The 19,226-nt window shown below is 31.3% G+C and overlaps 3 protein-coding genes across 5 annotated transcripts; 1 reads left to right on the top strand and 2 right to left on the bottom strand.

Annotated features, from left to right (window-relative positions):
• Positions 1 to 10,202: 10,202 nt before the first annotated feature.
• LOC110669348 (uncharacterized) lies at positions 10,203 to 10,868 on the bottom strand. Its single transcript, XM_021830987.2, has one exon. The coding sequence runs from the start codon at positions 10,747 to 10,749 to the stop codon at positions 10,282 to 10,284; it is 468 nt and encodes a 155-aa protein (XP_021686679.2). The 5' UTR covers positions 10,750 to 10,868; the 3' UTR covers positions 10,203 to 10,281.
• An 852-nt stretch (positions 10,869 to 11,720) lies between these two features.
• Positions 11,721 to 17,182, top strand: LOC110669361 (uncharacterized). Of its 3 annotated transcripts, none has more exons than XM_058134909.1 (5): positions 11,721 to 13,013; positions 13,329 to 13,586; positions 13,657 to 13,748; positions 15,291 to 15,390; positions 16,391 to 17,182. In XM_058134909.1, exons 1-5 carry the CDS (start codon positions 12,396 to 12,398, stop codon positions 16,427 to 16,429), a joined length of 1,107 nt encoding a protein of 368 aa, XP_057990892.1. In that variant the 5' UTR covers positions 11,721 to 12,395; the 3' UTR covers positions 16,430 to 17,182. The 3 variants fall into 3 exon arrangements, 2 of the variants coding, with proteins under 2 accessions (XP_057990892.1, XP_057990891.1); XR_009143371.1 differs by having other exon boundaries at positions 11,730 to 13,013; positions 15,291 to 16,633; positions 16,733 to 17,182; XM_058134908.1 differs by having other exon boundaries at positions 11,730 to 13,013; positions 15,291 to 17,182.
• LOC110669351 (protein SOSEKI 1) lies at positions 16,733 to 18,969 on the bottom strand. Its single transcript, XM_058134910.1, has 6 exons — positions 18,823 to 18,969; positions 18,652 to 18,721; positions 18,438 to 18,553; positions 17,654 to 18,299; positions 17,412 to 17,513; positions 16,733 to 16,886 (listed from the first exon to the last, which is right to left on the bottom strand). Exons 1-6 carry the CDS (start codon positions 18,965 to 18,967, stop codon positions 16,733 to 16,735), a joined length of 1,233 nt encoding a protein of 410 aa, XP_057990893.1. The 5' UTR covers positions 18,968 to 18,969.
• Between the last annotated feature and the right edge of the window lie 257 nt (positions 18,970 to 19,226).

Raw genomic sequence — 19,226 nt, 5'->3', positions numbered from 1 at the left:
ATTATTTAGAAACTTATTATATTATTTTGTTAATTTATCAAAAATAATAATAATATTGCTTTTTCAATACTCATACATCTCATAATATGAATATATTTTTTCTTAAATATTATTATATTAATGTTTTAACTTTTCTTTAATTAATTTTTAATTATATTTATTTAATGATTAAATTAAATTTATTTCGAACAGTTCTTTATTATCTTGGCTATAAATAAAAATTAAAAAAGTGTTTTGTGTCATTTGATTTGTTTTATTTTACAATTGGTTTCCATTCTCATTTACATTTTTGTTGATTCCTAATTCCCTATAATATTAGGAAGAAACCATTGAATTCAAAATTAAAATATCAAGTAATACTAATTAAAAAAAAAACCAATAATAATAAGGCAAAGATAATTATTTGTAAATGCATACGAAGATGAGCTTTTAATATTAATTTTGCATGTGCTTATTTTTATTTTTATTTATTTTAATTATTTTATTATTTATTTATTGATTATCATGATGATATTTTTATATATTTTTTTAAAATATTTTTCATGTATTTATTTATTTTTATAAGTAATGATATATTTTAATTATGTATGTTAACTAACTTATTTTTTCATAAAAAATGGATTATAAAAAGTAATAAAAATGTAATTTTATTAAAAATTTTAAATTAAATATTTAAATATTAAAAATAAATTATTTAGGTAAGAGAATTATTCACGCTATAAATTTTCATAATTAAATTATATAAAAAAAAATTATACAAATATTTAGCTAATATTATATTATAACTAATCGTTTTACTCGTATATTATATAAATTATTTTATTTTATTTTATTTTAGTAATGTAAATTAATATATATTTTTACATTATAAATTTTTATAATTATATTATAAAATTATATTAATGAAAAAAAAAAATAATTAATTATAAACTTATTTCAGGTGATTATTTTCAATATGTAGCCGTCAAAGTTGCTATCTAAAAGTTCGGTAGCATTAAAGTTGCTCTCAACTCAGAGTTATGGCCACTCCCCCCTCGACAACTAATTTTTGGCCTTGACCGCTGCTTTTCATAAGCAATAGCGGACAAAGAAATCAGGTGCAAATTGGAATCGTTCATGGCGTGCTCCATTAATTAATTCGGTGTTGGCCGAATTTAGATAGCAAACCTTTTTTTTTTTTTTTAATTTCCTCCTAATCAAAATTTAAAGAAAAATTTTTCTAATTTTAATGGTACTTGAATTTCTATCTCCACTCCAAGTCAAATAAAATTAACTTTCACAGTTAAGCTTCTCTTGAATAGCTTCCTAACACTCTTATATTTTATTTGTTTCGTAAAAAATAATTTACATATGAAAAATATTTTTATTAAAAAATATTTTCTAGCAATATATTTTTCTTGAAAATATTTGTTATTATTTACTTGTAATATTAAATTAATGGTATATATTTATATCATATATGTGCAACACCCCTATTTGTATAACCTGGTATATTTCACTGTTTCGGTGATCGGTGTCGGTCCGAACAATTAAGGATATTAGAACCATACTTAAGACAACTAGAGAAGCCATAAACACAAATAATTAGTAATGTTCAATTAGTTAAGTATAAAGAAGAAAAACAGAACATAAGAAGTTAAACAAGCCGAGAGTCATAGTGATGGGTGATCTACTCGGGAAGGACTGCGAAGTCATTTTAAACTCAAATTTTGAACCGTAAAATGTGACGCTGCGGTCCTTAGGACTATTATAAACACAGTGGAAAAAAGAAAATCACGAAAAAGAACTGTTAAGCCAGTCAAATAATTAGGTCAGGGAGCCGAAAGAAATATTGAATTAATTGCAAACCGGGATGAACCGGCGAGGGGTAATTTGATCAATTGACCCCGAGAGCTGACTCCTGACCTAATTGTCAAATAAAATCGGAGAAAAGAAAATTTCGAAATCGATAATTAAATTAAAGAACTAATAGTAAAATAAATAGAAAAAAAAAAGAAAATGAAAAAGTTAAAAAGGTGATGACATCATGCATGACATCATGCATGATGCCATAAAAATAATAATTAATATATTTAATTAATTAGATTTTTGATCTTCCTAAAGATATAAAAACAAAAAGAAAAGAAGGGGGGGAAAAAAAAAAGATCAAAAGTCTTCTTCCTCACCTTGTTGCCGCCCCACTCATCCTCATTCCTCCATTGTTGATCCTCTATTGAAGCTTGTATCCGAGCTTTGAAATCCTTACTAAACTTCAACTTCTCCCATAATTGCTTCATAAAAACTTGTTCTAGTCACTTGAGAAGGAGATTGGTCATCAAAGAAAGAAGAAAAAAAGGAAAGCTTAAAGACACCTAACAAGGTTAGTGATTTAAGATGCAAAATTAGTTTATTTGTTGTGTTTTTAGCTTGATTAACTTGTAAATAAACTTAAAATGAAATGAAACAAATTGTTGAGGGACTAAGCTGAAATTCGGCCAGCATGTGTATGGGGGTTTATTGCATGATTTTAATAGTTTGAATGGGTATATGAACTTTAATTAGTTGAATGGTTATGATTAAAGGCTTTGAAAGTAGCTAAATGCAAGAGTTTGTGAATTAGGGTTTTGGACATTAGGGTTTAGAGACAAAAAATGTGAGAAACTTGTAAATGATGTTTTGGACCTAATTTGAAGTGAGAAATGGTCATTTGTGACCAAATGAAGTGTATAGGAATAGTTGGAGTTAAGGCCAAATTCGGATTGAGTGTGGTCATGCTGCTGGCAGCATGACCAAATCAACTTTGAAGGACCAAAAATGAAAATTTACAAGTCCAATTGGTATGAGACCAATTGAAAATGAAAATAGACATTAAATAACACAATTTTCATTTAGGAAGCATGCCCAAAAAGTGATCAAAATCTAGTGAACAAATTGACCAAACTTGAAAAATCACAGTCTGCCTCTGTACAAACTGACCAAATGAACAGTATTTGTTCATTTGGTCATAACTTGAGCTAGGCAGGTCAAAATGACCTGAAATTTTACCAGTGGTTAGATGAGATATAGACCTAAAACTTTCATGAAGAATACCAACACAAATTATGCCATTAACCAAGTCATTTGGCCACCCAAAGTTGGTGACCTAAAACTGCCAGAACCAAAAAATTGCCCAGAATTCTGGGTTGAGTCCAATCCGGTAGCCATGGTTCAAATGGCTATAACTTGAGCTACAAAAATTCAATTGGAGTGATTCAAAAAGAAGAATAAACTTAAGACAATAGGGAACATTTTCTATGAAGGAAGTTTTGCCAAATTCTAACAGAAAAGTGACTAATGGAACAGTGCAACCTTAAACTCCAAAACTGAAAATTATCGAATTTACCTAAAAGACTTAGAATTTGAATAAACAACCAAAACCAACAAATTTAGTGACCAAAATGTGGTATGTGGGTGAAGTTGTAATTCCCATACCTATTAAGCCTTAGAAAGTCAACAATTTGACTTGAATAGTATAGTGAATAGTAACCCGAAACACAAAATTTTAAGAACGTTGAGTTTAACACGTTAGAGTTAGGTAAAAGTGAAGTTAAATTTATTTTTGGATTTATGCTAAGTTATGGTACTGAAACACTGTAAAATTGTGTGTTTCAGTTGAAAAGAATACAGGGAAAGAACCCGAGGAACCAAGTCAAGGCCAAGAGGCGACTCGCTTGAGGTTTGTGCATAACATCACTATGCTTTAAAATTCATTGATAAAGTGAATGAAATATGCATTTTACTTTTTCTTTGAATTGTTGAAAGTTTATTGTGACCTTATTTATGATGTTTTGATTTAAATTGTGAAAGTTGTTGTGTATATTTGAAATGACAATGTTTAGCAAATTGTTAAGATAAGTTTTGAAACCACAGTGTCATGACCATATATTTGAACACCTCACTAGCACGATTAGTGGGGGTAATTAGTTTCGAATTTTGATTCCTTCTTTGGAGAAGTATTGAGGTGTGCTAGTAGAAGAGGATGTGAATGGATATCCATATATTTGAGCTAACTAGCCTTGTGATGTGATTTCTCTTTAGCCTCTGGCTATTGAGATTCTATTTGTTTCGAATGGCATGATCTAACTGTGGGTTTTATGAAATATGATTTGATACTTCAAAATGAAATTATTTGGGATTAAAATCTCATAATGCATGATTTGTATTTAATTATCATGTTCAGTCAATTTTTTGAATAAATGTGATTTAAGTTTTGCATAAAGATTCTTTTAGTATGTTGCGAACCACTGAGTCCTAGTACTCAGCGATAGCTTTTATTGCTGTCGCAGATATAGAGACTAGAGGAGCAGCAGACTGAGCTGCTGAGGATTGAGGATTTATCAGCTTGAAGTTATCGGGTATAATTTATACCCTGCCTGTAAATATTTATTTTGATATATGTAATGCACAGAAATATATGGACATGTGCAAATGGGTCTTGAGCAGCTTGTACAAAATCTGTATAAAATTCGTAATAAATTTTAGTTTGGATTTTTTTAATGTAAATTTTTGTATGATGTATATATAAATTGTTTATCTTTAAAGAAATATGAATGTATGAAATTGATTGACAGTACCTTGAGGATTATTGAATTTTAAACTTGAGAAATTGATTGAAATGATTGTGGAGTTGTTGAAATTGAATGAGTTTGATTGTGAAATTAAAGTAGTGGTTGAGAAAATTTTTGAAAGTGCTTTTATTTCAGGTATTTGAAGAACTGTTTTTTCAAAATACAAACGGAACTCTGTCAAAATTTTTATAAAATTTGCGGAAAAATAAAATGGGCCAAAAGTTTTAATTAGTTTTTAATTTCAATTAAATGTTTTAATACCTATTAGAAAATGCTCATCACTTAACAAAAATAAGAAAATTGTTTTAAAATCCCTTGTAGGGTACTTAATGAGTTATCGGTAGGTGAAGTTCGGTAGTTCATTAGGTATTCTACGAGATCATGTTATGCCTTACAGAGGAGTAAGGTGTGACAATATGTATAACTGTTTTCATATTTTCATAAAATTATTAAAATTTAAAAAATAGAAAATAATTTCATTTTTTAAAAATAGGAAGTCATTTTTTTTAAATCACTTAATTTTTCCTTTAACCAAGAAAATATTTTACATTAACTCATTTTTTTGAGTATCCTAAACGATAGAAAATGAGAAAAAATATTTTCTATGAAACAAACAAAACATTAATTGTTATTATTTTTTCTTTTAAAAACTTGCATTCTTTCAATTATTGTGATTTCCTTGCAATTTGTAGAGTTTTTTTTTTCATAAAATTACCCGCCCTTTCACAATAGCAACTCGGCTAATTTTCATAACTCTATCTATAACATAAAGAATTCAATTTACCTAAAAAAAATCAAGTTTCTTTTGAGCATAGGAGCATACCTCATTTCATAAAACACTTTTACACTATCACCATGCAACTTGATCTTCATTCTACAAACACCTTTAACTTCCATCTTTTTAATTACCATTGACTAGCTTCACTTTCTGTCATTTCTTTTCTTCAATTATATTAAACCACTATTTCTTTGAGCAAATATAGGATAGGTAAATATAATCCATTAACCACTCATGTAACAGATTCTTTGCCTTTTCTTTACTATCATCCACATTCATAACATTACATCATTATCATCACTTGCAATTGACACGGTTCTTTCTTTTCCACAATTCTTCTTGAATTGTTTGAACTATATAAGAATTTTTTTTTTTTTTTATAAATAGATCTAACTTATTTAATTGATATAGAAAATAAAAGATTAGAAAATTAGTTGTGAAGGAGAACTTGAACCAATAGTTCCACCCATTACTTTCTCCTACAACTAAACTCCACAACTAAAGGAAAGCTCCACCTTCAGAGATACAAAACAAAACTCAAAGATGCACAATATAACAAATGAACTAATACAAACCACACAAAACTAACACCAAGAGAAGCATTTTTTTTTCTTCTCACAAATGTATTGAATAAGCCCTTTTCATGACAATATTAGTATTCCTTATCTACAAAGTCTACTCATAGTCTTAAGCTTGATCTGCTTTTTCTTCTTGAATTACTTTCACTTAGATTGCTTCTACCATGACTAGAATTAGCAACAAAAGTTTAACCATCATTATTATTATTTTGCTTATTGAATTTCTCGTTATCCAAGATGATTGCAGTAACTTCTTTCACCTTCAAAGCCTCTTTTCCAATTATTAGGGCCATAACCAAGCTTTCATAAGACTATGGAAGAGAGGTAAGAAGCAAGATGTTTTATTTTCATTATCTACCTTCACACCAACATTAGCCAATTAGGTTTTTAATTTATTGAAGTTATCAATATTATCTCTCATGTCAATGTCTTTCTCCATTCTAAGTTGATATAACTCTTTCAAATACAAATGGTCTGTGAATGACTTTGGCATGTGCTTTATAGTTTTTTTTTTGATAAAGCAATAGGCAATATCTCTTCCAAAACATTATAATTCATATTAGGAGTTATCAGCAATCGGATCATGCTTCTGTCATTTGTTGAAACTTTTATCAATTATCATTTTTTATGGTTATCCATTGCTTTTTGTGAAAAGTTTTAATTAATCATTGTTGCACAAAGATATCCTTCACGGTATTTTGCTATATACTAATATTATTTTTCACATTAAATAACTCCATACTTAAATTATTATGAAAATTCACCCACACAAAATCAAAGAAATACAAAATTAATATGATTCATCCTCAACCTACTCCATAATAAATTCACTATTAAAAAAATATTTTTTGGCCTTTGCTACTTCCTTTTATAGGCAGCAACGTACAAAGAAACCAAGTCCAAATTGGACTTATTTTTTTTGCCCTCCTCCATCAATTCGGTACTTCCATTTTTTATTTTTTTTAATTAAAATTCAACTAAAACTTTCTAGTTTATTTTATTTTCTAATTCTAATTGAATTTTTAACATTTATTATTCAAAATTTCCTAAAATTGAAAGTTTTAATTTAATTTTGAATCTAAACTTCTTAAGGATTTGTTAGTAATTTAAAAAAAAATAAAAAATTAAAAAATAAAGTTTCGTGTTCACATTTTTCAAGTGAAAAACTGAATAACTAATATTTTAATTTCTCAAAATTTAAATAATATTTAGAAAATAAAATTTTTCCTCTATTTTTCTTTATAATAAAAATTCTGTTTCCGAAAAACAACAACTTTTTTATAAATGAAATTATACTATAATTTTTTTACAATTAAAATTGAGTAATTATATAAAGTATATTTATGTATAATGATAAAAAATAATCATATTATTACAAAATAAATAAATATCACACATTAAAAAATTTTTAAAATAAAATATTTTTAATATATAATACATATATATTTGTCTTTTTAAATTAAAAAATAATTTTCTATTATAAGCAAGTGAACACTTTCTTTTATTTTTCTTTGCTTTCCTTAAAAAACAAACATTAAAATTTTTTTAAAAAATGAAAAACAGAAAATTGTCTTTTACAAGTAAACATCCGTTTCTCTAGAATATATTGTTTTCATTGGCGAAATATAATTCCCTGAAAATTTTTGCCAAAAAAAAAAAGTAACATTTATTGATATACTAATTTTTTTAAACTTAATTTATAGATAAATCGTTGAAACTTTATTTTATTTTAAAATTCTTTTAATAATTTGTATCTTTTGATATATAAAATTTTAAATGAAAAATGATTACTTTTGTGTGTTTTTCTTTTAGTAAACAATAATTTTAAATCAACATCAATTGTGTTTATTATTGTAAATAAAATACATGGAATATTATTCGAAATAAATTATTATAGTTGCACCTAAAATAATCATGTAATTTTTAATATAAAATAATTAAATGTTTATAAAATATTATCTTTAATTAATTTTATTTATTTATCTTAAACACAAGCTACTTTCTCTTTTGAAATGATTATTGATTAATTTGTTAGTATACTCTTGTTTCATTTTTATTAAGAAAATAAAATTTATTAATTTAAATAATAATTTAGTCACATAAGTCAACAAAAAAATCTAAAAATTAATTAACAAATCTAAAAATTAATTATCAAAGCAGAGACCAATTAAAGTAATCCTACAGGTTCTTAGCGAAGGCGAAGCATGCACTTAATTGCTCGTCTAATCTCTCAACAACAACTGGATCCATCGCTGTGACATTCGATCGATGTGTAGTCCACCATCTATATATATAGGATTAAATTGGCTCACAAACAGAATGCTCGGAGATAATTAATCCTCAAGAATATGGATAATTGACTATTCATTTTTTATTTATTAACCATAAATTAGTGTTATTTATTCGTGATTAGAACAATATATATGATGATGCTCCACTAGATTTGGCTCTTAATAAATAAACTCAATTTAAACTTAAATTATTAATTTTAAAGTCTATTTAATAAACAATTTAATTAATTAATAGTCAGGCTTATTTGCACTTTTATATATCTTAATTTGAACCGATCATTCATATTTTGTAAGCTACATCAATAAGATTATTTCGGTTGATATGGATAAATATTTTCTATCTTTTTTTTATTTTTATTAATTAGAGTCTAATTCATTTTAAATAAGAGTATTTTTAAATTATTTCTTCTAAACAATAAAAAGCTAATTTAAAGACATCCCTAATCGTTAAATTTAAAAAAGAAAATTACAAGTTTATCCCAAAGGTAACGTTGGCAATACATTATTGGACTAATAGTGCAATGGTTGTTCAAAGTTCAACTTCATATATCCTGATTCGCGATTATATCGATTTTTTTTTCTTAATCGTGTATGAAAAATACTAAATATTTAACATTTGTCATGATTGTATATATTTTTTTTCGATAGGAAACACTTAGTATCCGAAATTTATTGATTCGATTAATTTAAATTTGTATCAGGTAGACTCGCAAAGAGACAAAGTGCTATCTCTCAAGTTTTATCATGATTGTATTTAAATGACTAAATTAAATTTTAAAAAAATTAAGAATTAATTATAATATAGTTTCTAAAATTTATTTCATTAACAAAATAATTTATTATATTAAATTTTATATTTAAATATTTTTTTATTTGCTATATAAAATATATTTACTAAGTAAAATATATATTATATTTATTTTTAATTAAAATTTTATGAGAAATATTTTTGTTAAAATCAACTTAATTATTTTTTGAATCAAGCAAAATAAATTATCATATTCAAAAATAAAATGTAAATATTTTACAAACAAATTAATTAATATGTTAAATTAAAATTTTTTCTAATTCAAAAAAATCTGATTAAAAAAATAACTTTTTAATAAATGTGTCACATAATATTTTCTAATAACAAATTAAAGCAGTCTGCTATAGTAAAGTGAAATTAAAAAAGGCTTACAAGTTTATTCCAAAGATATAGTTTTCTTTATTTTCAACATTTTAATGGATTAAGAGCTTATGATGTAATTCATCATATATATAGATCATATAATGAAAAAATAATGGGATATATATCACAATCTTTGCAGTTGTTATAACTAATGAGTTGTACCAAAAAAAAAAAGAAGACTTATAAGAGATATATAGGATTTTACCATATTAATTAGTAGTGAACTTCGAGCATATATATTAATTAATTAATTAATTAGTAAAATTCGAATTCTTTCCTATTGGTTTGGGCCTATTTTATATTTGGAAAAAAATTAATTAATTAATTGGACACATAGGGTCGATATAATTTAGCCATAGGAATACTTTTCACCATTTCCATCTGAAGCCTCAACTACTTCCTGGCTAATTAATATATTAGGTTTTTGAATTTTGTTCAATGGGATGAAGGGTAGGTTTATGACGAGAAATTATATAATGAAATCGCAATTCCATATAGATATTCTAAATGAATTAGCGAACCAATAATATATATATATATATATATATATATATATATATATATATAATCTATCTCATACATAGAATTTATATAATATTAAGTTATATCTTAGTATAATTTTTTTGTTCTTTCTTTTCTGACAAAGAATCCCAAAATCGTCTCAACTTCGAGCCCTCATAAATGCCATAAAATTTTGTACAAATATTGATGAATATTTGTAAGTAAAGGGAAAACATGAGAGCCCTGGCTCATAATTGTAAGCTAGATGAGCTTATAGATTCAGGAATCAAGTATGTATATATATAAAATATAATATGCCAATAACCATGCAAAAGCAATAAAAAAGGATCACCCACCGAATGAGTATATACACACCCTACATCGCCAACCGGAGGACTGGCTTTTTTCGAGATCCAATATTATTACGGGTAGAAGAAGAAGACTCGCGTTTGGCCTTGATCAAATGGCTCAACACTTTAACATAGCGACCCATCATTCCTTTGAGCTTTGCTCCCTGCATGATTTCTTGCTTCTGTTTCGTTACCAGTTGAAGCTGCTGCTTCTCTTCATCTGAGAAGTGCTGTCCAAGTGAGCTTCTGAGTTTGCTCTTACTTTCATCACTTGGGTTCCCTTTATTATTGGTTCCTTCAATATTGATATTACCATTGATCATGAGTTGCTTCAAACTCCTACGCTGGCTGCTGTCTCCAGCTTGATCCTTTTCTTGGGAACTTCTTGTGTGATCATTTACTTTGGCTTCTGGAAGATTAAATGGCTTTCTTGTTCTCTTTGACATGGTAATGTCATAACGATGTTTGCTTGTTGGATTGCACTCGCTCCCCATATACTATTCTTTTTTCTTTGAAAGAAACTATGCGGAATAGGAGGGCTCCTGAGAAGAACACAATAGCATAGTTAATGGAGAAATGGCGAGAGAATAAAAAAACCATCATGTGTAGGAGGAAATTGTGATTAAAGGATTGAGTTTGCTTACCAAACAATTAAGGGGTGGTTTGAAGGCCTAAACAAAAAGGTGAAATGTCTGTTTTCAGTTGTGCAAATAGTTAATATCATAAATTCAGCAGAAGGTGAAGTCGCACCAAACACCAAGAGAATTCGTTGTAGTCACTCTTCACCTGATATTTATGGTCGGTGAAAATTCAGCCGATCTTATTTTTTAAGAGGCCCATTCTCAAACAATGAAACTGTCTTATCAAATTTTAATTTGCATTAATAAAATTACTTTATTTTAATAAGCTTATTATTTTTCAATTTTTATGCAGAATTTAAGTGAATCTTAGATTTTGTATTGATTGAATAAAGACAAAAAAACTCCTAATTGTGGAATTATATTAGAAATTACAAACTTTTGCTGCTATATGACATCTGAAAATGAATTGAGATGCAAGAAATGTAAGAACTAAGATGTTATAAAAATCAAAATCAAAATCTTTTTATCTAGGATCAAATGTTCAATTTGAATTCTAAATTATGAGTTAAAATTTAATTCCATCCTCAAATGAATTTTGGGTTCAAATTAGTCCTTTTAACTGCTGTGTTGGCTCACTTGACAGAGAGACAAAGATTAATTTTAGGTTGAATAATGCTGTCAAGTTAACGGCACTGGTACTCTGTGAGCCACCCCATCAAAAAAGGGTTAAATTGAGTAAAAATAAAAGCTAAAGAATTTAAGTAAGAAAATTAACAATCGAGTCCTCCGCCAGAGCCTTCATCGGCCTAGTAGGTGGGCTCAAAGCCTCAAGCTTCTCTGATGTTGGGTGGGCTTTCTCCCTATCGAAAACAAAAGTGGACGGAGTTTTCACTTTGTAGCCATCTAATGTCCTTGAAATTCATGTACTTTTTCTTGAAGCTTTGGCTATACCTGTAGGCTTTAAATGCAGTGAGATTCTTTATGAAGTTATGAGCATGTACAGCCGAGCCAATGAAGACAAAGCAACAGTCCTCTGCCTTGCCTTGCTTGTGTCTGTATGCAAGTTGCAAGCTAGTGCGCAAAGAAGAAAGAAACTATTGTCCATCAAAGATTTGCTTGTTGCACCCAATCAAGACAAAAAAAAAAAAAAAGGATTGCTTCTTGCAAGGCCAGCCCCAGGAGCAGCATATTTTCATTTGAGACCACCGGGACAGAGCAGTAGCAGTACAATAGATGTTTGTCCCTATTAGCTTTGTGCATAATATAAACCTAGGAACCTGCGCCTTTTAAACCTCTTTTCTGCACCTTTGCTGTGTTCTCAAACCCCAAGATTCACATCTCTCTGACAGGTGAGTTTTCTTGTCAAGCAAAACTGAAAAAGTAAAGAAAACGCAGCTTCCCCAATGTCTCTTTGAGATTCTGATAGCGACACATCTTTTTCCCCTATTCAATCGCTTCACTACAATCATGGTGGTGATTGTGCATTGCCGCGAAGGAGGGACCCTTGCTCAAGGAAAAACAGAGAAAGAAACTCCCTTTTCCTTTTCCATTTCCATTCCATGGCGTCCCTCACGCCTGGGCTGCTATCGAAGCTTCTCGAAAATGCAGGCAACAAGGACTTGAGGGTGACTGGAGAACACCGCTCTGCTCTCCTCCAGGTGCTTGAGATCTTGCCTTTTCTCGCTGGACCCGACGATCCTTGGCAGAGCAGAGGTTTCTTCTTGAAGGTTTCTGACTCTCTGCATTCCGCTTATGTCTCCGTACAAGATGAGGACGTGGATTTGATATACAGCGACAAGATTCAATTGGGTCAGTTTGTCTACGTTTCTAGACTGGATTCGGCTTCGCCTGTTCCAGTGCTTCGTGGGTTGAAGCCCGTGCCCAAGAGGCGACCTTGTGTTGGAAATCCCAAGGATTTGGTGTCCAGTGATATGTTGCCTATCAGACCAAGTATGAATTTTAGCAAACAGAAGAAAGGATCCAAGACTGATGGGTTGCCGAAGAAGATAGCAGTGGATTGTAAGGCCAGGAGAAGGGATTCACTCGGGAATGGGACCAAGGCAGAAGGGTTGGAGCTGAGGAGATTGAGTTTAGACTCGTCCAGGAGGATCTGGAATCAAACTCCAACGCCCAAATCTTCTTCTACACCTAGTATGACTTTGAAATCGTCCAAGAATGTACGGTTTGCTATCACATTTTCTTTTTATTTCTTTCCCTTCTGTTTTATATCTGCATTTATTTGTTTGTTTTCAAATTCCTCAGCTGTTTTATATCTGCATTTCCCGTCTTTTTTTTTTTTTCCTTTTGAGTGAATATGATGAGAACCCTATACAATCTTTACTGGAATCATATGCCTTTTGTGTATTCTTAATTAAGGAGTTGAAAGCAAATGACTGCCTTTACTGTACATTCATAGCTACTAATTCATACCAAAATCCACATGTTCCTTCTCATGTGTGTTTCATAATGCTTATTGCCTGATGTTGCTACAGTTTAAATTTGATAAGAAAACTTCTTCCAAGAACGATTTATCATTTAAGCGCCCAACTTTAAGTATTTCACCGTTGAAAAGCAAAAATGAAGTCTCTTCACCTAAAGCCACTACAAGACCTTTGAAGAAAGAATTAAAGTCTACAACTGACCACGCCATTCCCAGCTGTCTCGTGAAGTTGCCTCTTAGTTCCACAACCTGCTCTGCGCAAAGGATTTCATGGGATGCGGTACCTTCCGCCATTCAAAATCTTGGAAAGGTTTGAAGCCAAATCCATTCTACACTCTTTGATACCAAATCCGTGATTCTTACATAATTCATGATTTCAGGAAACCGTGCATCACAGAAACGTTGCGTTTGTGGCCGCTGTAAGTGCACTGGAAGAGGCGTCAGCTGCTGAAAATGTCATTCTTTGTGTTCGGTATGAATCTTGTTCTTCTGAACAATGCTTTCTTTTTATTTTTGGCCGGTTGGCATCTGCTTAAAATTTTGTTCATTTGTTGTCACTCAGACAAAATTTAAGAATGGAATTCCTTCTATTTTTTTTTTGTTGATTACATGTTTGATTCAGTAAACTAATTTTCTTTCACTAATCTGTAAACATATAATGGTGACCTATGCTCTTCGGTTCTTCTTGTGGAATTAAGTTACCACTTTCTGCTGATCCATGAAATTTGATGATCATAGTCGGTGAAAAATGAAAAGGACTCATTTTTGCCTATTTCTCAATCAAGTTGCATGGCTTGCCTTCATACTTACTGTACGCTGAAAAAGGCATTTATATTAACTTTGTCCAAGATATAGTTCAGAGCAAAATAGGTTTTGATATTTTTTCTCATTGAAGGACCAAATATGGGACACTGAATCATTGTTCTGTCAATCTGTCATCAGAGGACTCAGAACCTGATACTAAGAATATACGTGAGAGAAGTGAGGGCAGCTGCATAGCCCTTGATCATCCTGAGAGAAACAAATGTGCATTTGTTATAAGAAAATGCAAAATTATTTTGTCTTTGTATTTGCTATTTAACATTTTGCAACTGTTGGACAAGAAGGCGGTTTTTGTTATTTTGCTAATTCCGGCTTGCTATCCCGCCAATAGATCAGCCCAGGACTAGAAAAAGGCAATAGGAAGTATCCCTCTCTCTACCTTCTTTTTTTTTTTTTTTTGACACAGAGCATGACATGTGGTAATAGGCTGTCTAAAATACTGATGTCTATCTGCTTATTAACTCCTTTAATGGTAATGATGATTAATTTTTCTTCTCCTAGCATATTTATTGAGCCCTGTTGCTATCTTGCTAGTGTGCTTTTGGAGATGAAACAAATTTTGTCTTAGTTTCAAAATGGGCCTTTAAATTTATGGTATACCCATGTATTTAGATTACTAGAATAACAATTGGCTTACTCTTTATATTTGCTTCCCCTTTTAATATCTTTGTGTATTTTATTATTTTAACATACATTGAAGAGGAATTCTTTTTGTTCCTCTGTCGCAAAACAATATTTTGTCTTTGTCCGTACCCTCCTCCCTTCCTTCCTCGTGCAAACATAAATAGGATCTCTTGTTGATAGAATGCCAGTCTCTTGTTAATAATTAAAGAAAGGGGTAAGTTGCTGTGCATGACAACTCCTGAGGTTGTTGCTAAAACTATTATATGAGTTCTTGTTATTCCTTCTTTGCTGGAAAAAATAAAAATTCTTCAAAGGCAAAATGCAATATTCAAACATTTTCATCTATATATCACTGACTTCCTTAGAGATTCTGGATGATATATTATATGTTGGAGATAATTTTTCTATAATGCAAAGCATGATGCAGAAAAGAAACATTGAAAAGAAATCTGGTGCTTCCCCTTTTTTTAGGCTGTGTTCAATGGAAAATATGTTTTCTTTTATCCTTTTTTCTTTCAGTTGCAATGGATATGTTGATCATCATCATTACTAATATATTCTTTTTCAGAGAATTTGCAGAACTGTGCAAGTCTTCTCAGAATATGTCTTCAGTATCACTAGTGGAAAAGTATCTGGACCTCCATCAGAATATGCAGAAAGCAGCGAAGGTGATTAATTCATTAATCAGTGATAGCCTTTTAGAAGCAAAGTCAAGCTTTTATGATAGCCTACAATGTTTATTGCCTAATGCAAGGAAAACTAAAATGAATAAGAATGCTGCATTGTGGGTTCATGCTGCCATAGAGACCAACTTTTCGAAATTCATTTTGCTCAAGGAGCCAGAGAAGAGTGAAATGGTGGATAGTGATAAATGTCATTATGTCATCCTAGGAAGCATCCCAGAGGAATTGCATTCTGAGAATCAATCACCTCAAATCAAAGGAAGACCTAGAAACCATGGCAACTTGTCAGATGCAAGCCCTGAGCAAGAGCCATCTTCATGGAAGAAAATGGACCCAAAAAAGAATGATTGTCCTAAAGGAAGTGGGTTAAAGGAAACAGCAAGTTTAGCAGAAAAGCTGCTGTTGCATTCTCATGAATGGTTCTTGAATTATATGGAGAATTCATTGAACAATGGATTTCAGTTTTGTATGGGGGGAGATTCTGAAATTGCCTATCTTCTAAGGCAGCTTAAAAGGGTGAATCAGTGGCTAGATGACTGGGGTGGTTTGGGAGTTAAGGTTGATGGGAGGATAGAAGACTTGAGGAAGAAATTATATGGGTTTCTACTGGAGCATGTTGATACAGCTGTTGCTGCGGTTAAGTAGTCATATAAAATGAGAACTAACTGAAATCATACTTTGGAGCTGATTGGTTTCGAATTCACATAGACATTGGGTATATGGTTAACTGGTTAAAACACACACTGCAAGTGCCTTCGGATTGCTAGAAGTTATTCAAATGAATCTTATCTAACATCTCCAACTTTTTAACTATTTTTGAACTAGGAAAAGCCTACTACCAGAAGGGTGGCATTGACTTAAACTTTATAATCTCGTTGCTCTAATGGTGTATATTTAAATGTATTTGGTTTGCTAATGAAATCAGGATGGTGGCGGTTCCCTTTTAGGAAAGCATATTCAACTTTTACCCGTTCATGATATGTAGTTATGGAATGTAACCGATGGATGGGCTGAACTACATTAGGCACATGGTGTCACTGGAGGTCCTAAAGCTGTGGACATTTGGATGCTTCAGGTTCACTTTCTATTTGAGCACAAGCGCAGGCGTTGTTGTTTCCAGGTGAAGTGAATTCTATACATCCTTGAAAAAGAGAGATTCTCTGTAAAAGTTCTTGCACTCAATTTGTGCTTGGTGCTGTTTCTTGGGGACGTTTAAATCTCCTAGAAGGTATTACTTTAGAAATCAAATATAAGAGTATGCTCCACATCTCCTAAAATGTAAGAGTATGCAATCAAATATTGATATTTGTAACCGTTGCAAATGTAGTTAGGAAACAGCCATTAGTTGATTCATGGAATTCATTGATGGTGATGGAGTCTTGCTGACGGAAGCTGCTGCATTTTTTGCAGAAGATTTCATTCCTTTGCAGGACTTCATGTGTATGTGCAATTTCTCTGGCTTGAAAGATTTCCCACATTGCCTGCATTTCGAGGGTGGAAATTTGTCATTATCTGGCAATCACAAACTTTTAGTCGAGCAGGAAATTTCATTAATGAATTTTCAACTTGGTGGTATTTGGTGAATTCTTAAGTTACTGCGCTAATTAGTTATTATAGTTTGAGGTTTAATAATTGACACGATTTCCGTCTGTTTCAATTGGAGCTACTTTCTTGTTAAGATTGACAATTGTCAAGCCTGCAGGGGCTCTACTTTAGCTATGACTTTAACCCCTCTTGTGATCTCAACTCAATTCAATATATGTCATCTTTTTTTTTTTTTCTTTTGACTTTTTGTCTGTCAGGATCTGTAAGCTTAACGTTTCATGTACTTAAGTCAGTCAAAGGCATAACTAGGTCTTATTAGATTATGATGAATGGAGTTTGAACTTTAATCAAAGCCAAGTGAACGAGGTTTTTAGTTCGAGCTTTTTCTGAGCCTAATGAATAAGAATGAAAAAAAAAAGAAAGAAAGAAAAGTGTGCCGGTAGTGAGGTTAATTCACTTACGAGCAGATTGGTGCAGCCACTGGCTTGTAAGCAGCAGCTACCCCCTTTGGTTTACCAAATCCGCTTTTATGTTGCTTCTGCTGCTGCCTCGAGTCTTTCATCCTATCAGAACTTATGCTAATTAATAAACAACCCAATTGAAGCATGTATCGAATTGGTATTACTACGATACAGTAGTATTAAGTTAGATCATATACTTGTGGTACTGGCAAATTTAATTTTATAGAAATAATTTGTTATACCTTGCATTGAGTGGTTGCTGCTGATTCCAAAGAGTTCCACAACCTCTGCTAGACCCACCTTTGGAAATCTCCGCTTTATTTGAAGAAGATTTATTAATCACAACTAATGCAGCATCATTTGCATCAGCAGCACCGCAAGTCATCAAGTTTCGTAGCATTTTCGACGCTTCACTCGAATAACTCTTACTTTTTGCAAACTGCGATTGTGATTGTGTTGAGGATGATGAGCTCGGGGTACCCGCCTTTTCAATGCTACAGCTGCTTCTGTCGATGTTTTCCTCATTGCGAGGGCTTGTGTTGCTGTTTGTTTTCTTTTTCTTCTTCTTCTCCTTTTTACCTAAAAGACTGGAGTAAAAGGAAGAAGATGAGAGACTTTCAAACTTGTCCATTTCTTCCTCATGAGAATCGTCTCGTTGCTTCAAGGAATCTTGGGAAAGTGTAGACCTCTCTGAACTGAATATAGGCGATTCATGATAAACTTCAGATGATGTTTTCACTGAGATATCGATACTAGTATCAGGGGATATTTGGTTCGTTTCTTTTGTTGAAGATTGCTCTTGCTCTAGTTGTTTGTCTTCAATTCCAACCTCAACATGCTTGTCATTTCTGAAAATGGAAGCCCTTTTCTCACCGTGAACAGTAGTATCTGTTTCATGCTTAAAAGAGAAACGGATTACATTGCAAAGGAAGAGAATAATTACAAATGGATCATCCATTTAAAATACAAACATGTAGGCTACTCTTATTTTAAGTATGATCCCACCATATCGCAAGAATTAATTACCTAAAGGGGTGGTGGGGAAAATCTCGGATCCTTTAAGAACGTATTCATTGTCGGAGATTGGGGTGATGAGATCATCATCCAGTAAATCTTGCCAAACGTAACCATTTTTGTATCTCCTGTACAATCAACGCAAAGAAACTGACCGTTATTAAGATATGCCAATGGAATTGAAAATGGTGTATCGGCGAACATGATGATAAATGGACACACAAACCTCTTATAGGACCAAGCAAAGGCTTCAGGCATGTCTTTCCCTCGCAGATCGGTCATCCATCGCTTAACATCTTTTTGAAGAAGCAATATTATCAAAATTTTAACCCCATAAAAAGAAGGGGAAAAAAAAAGGTAGTATGATAAGAGAGTATTAACAAAGTAGACAGAAGACCTCGGAGATGAACACCATTGCGATTGAGATGATGAACTCGAATGAGATGAGGATGCTCAACGCGACCCATGTGGCTAAGAAAGTAAATTATGTGAAGACGCCTCACTTCTCCTCCACCTTTGGGTATGGTTTTTGATGCTTCCATTCTTTTTCTTCTGTTTCCCACAATTTTAATTAATATTACATAACAGAAACAGAAAACATCAGCAGCAAACAACACTACTAATGACTCTGCTTTTCAAGCACTACCCTCTGATTTATTATATCGATCAAAATTGAAAATTATAATAATTAGTTAAAATTCATCTTTTTGTCCCTATGCTGCCGGCCCTGCTCCAATGCATGTACCGTTTCTTTAATTTTTACAAGCTCAAAGATAAACTAATGCAGGCGTACTTAGCTAT

Source organism: Hevea brasiliensis, chromosome 14 (genome assembly GCF_030052815.1).
Source record: "Hevea brasiliensis isolate MT/VB/25A 57/8 chromosome 14, ASM3005281v1, whole genome shotgun sequence".
In the NCBI taxonomy this organism is placed as follows: domain Eukaryota; kingdom Viridiplantae; phylum Streptophyta; class Magnoliopsida; order Malpighiales; family Euphorbiaceae; genus Hevea; species Hevea brasiliensis.
Note: the sequence above shows the minus strand (reverse complement) of the source record. Positions and strands in the feature narration are given on the sequence as shown.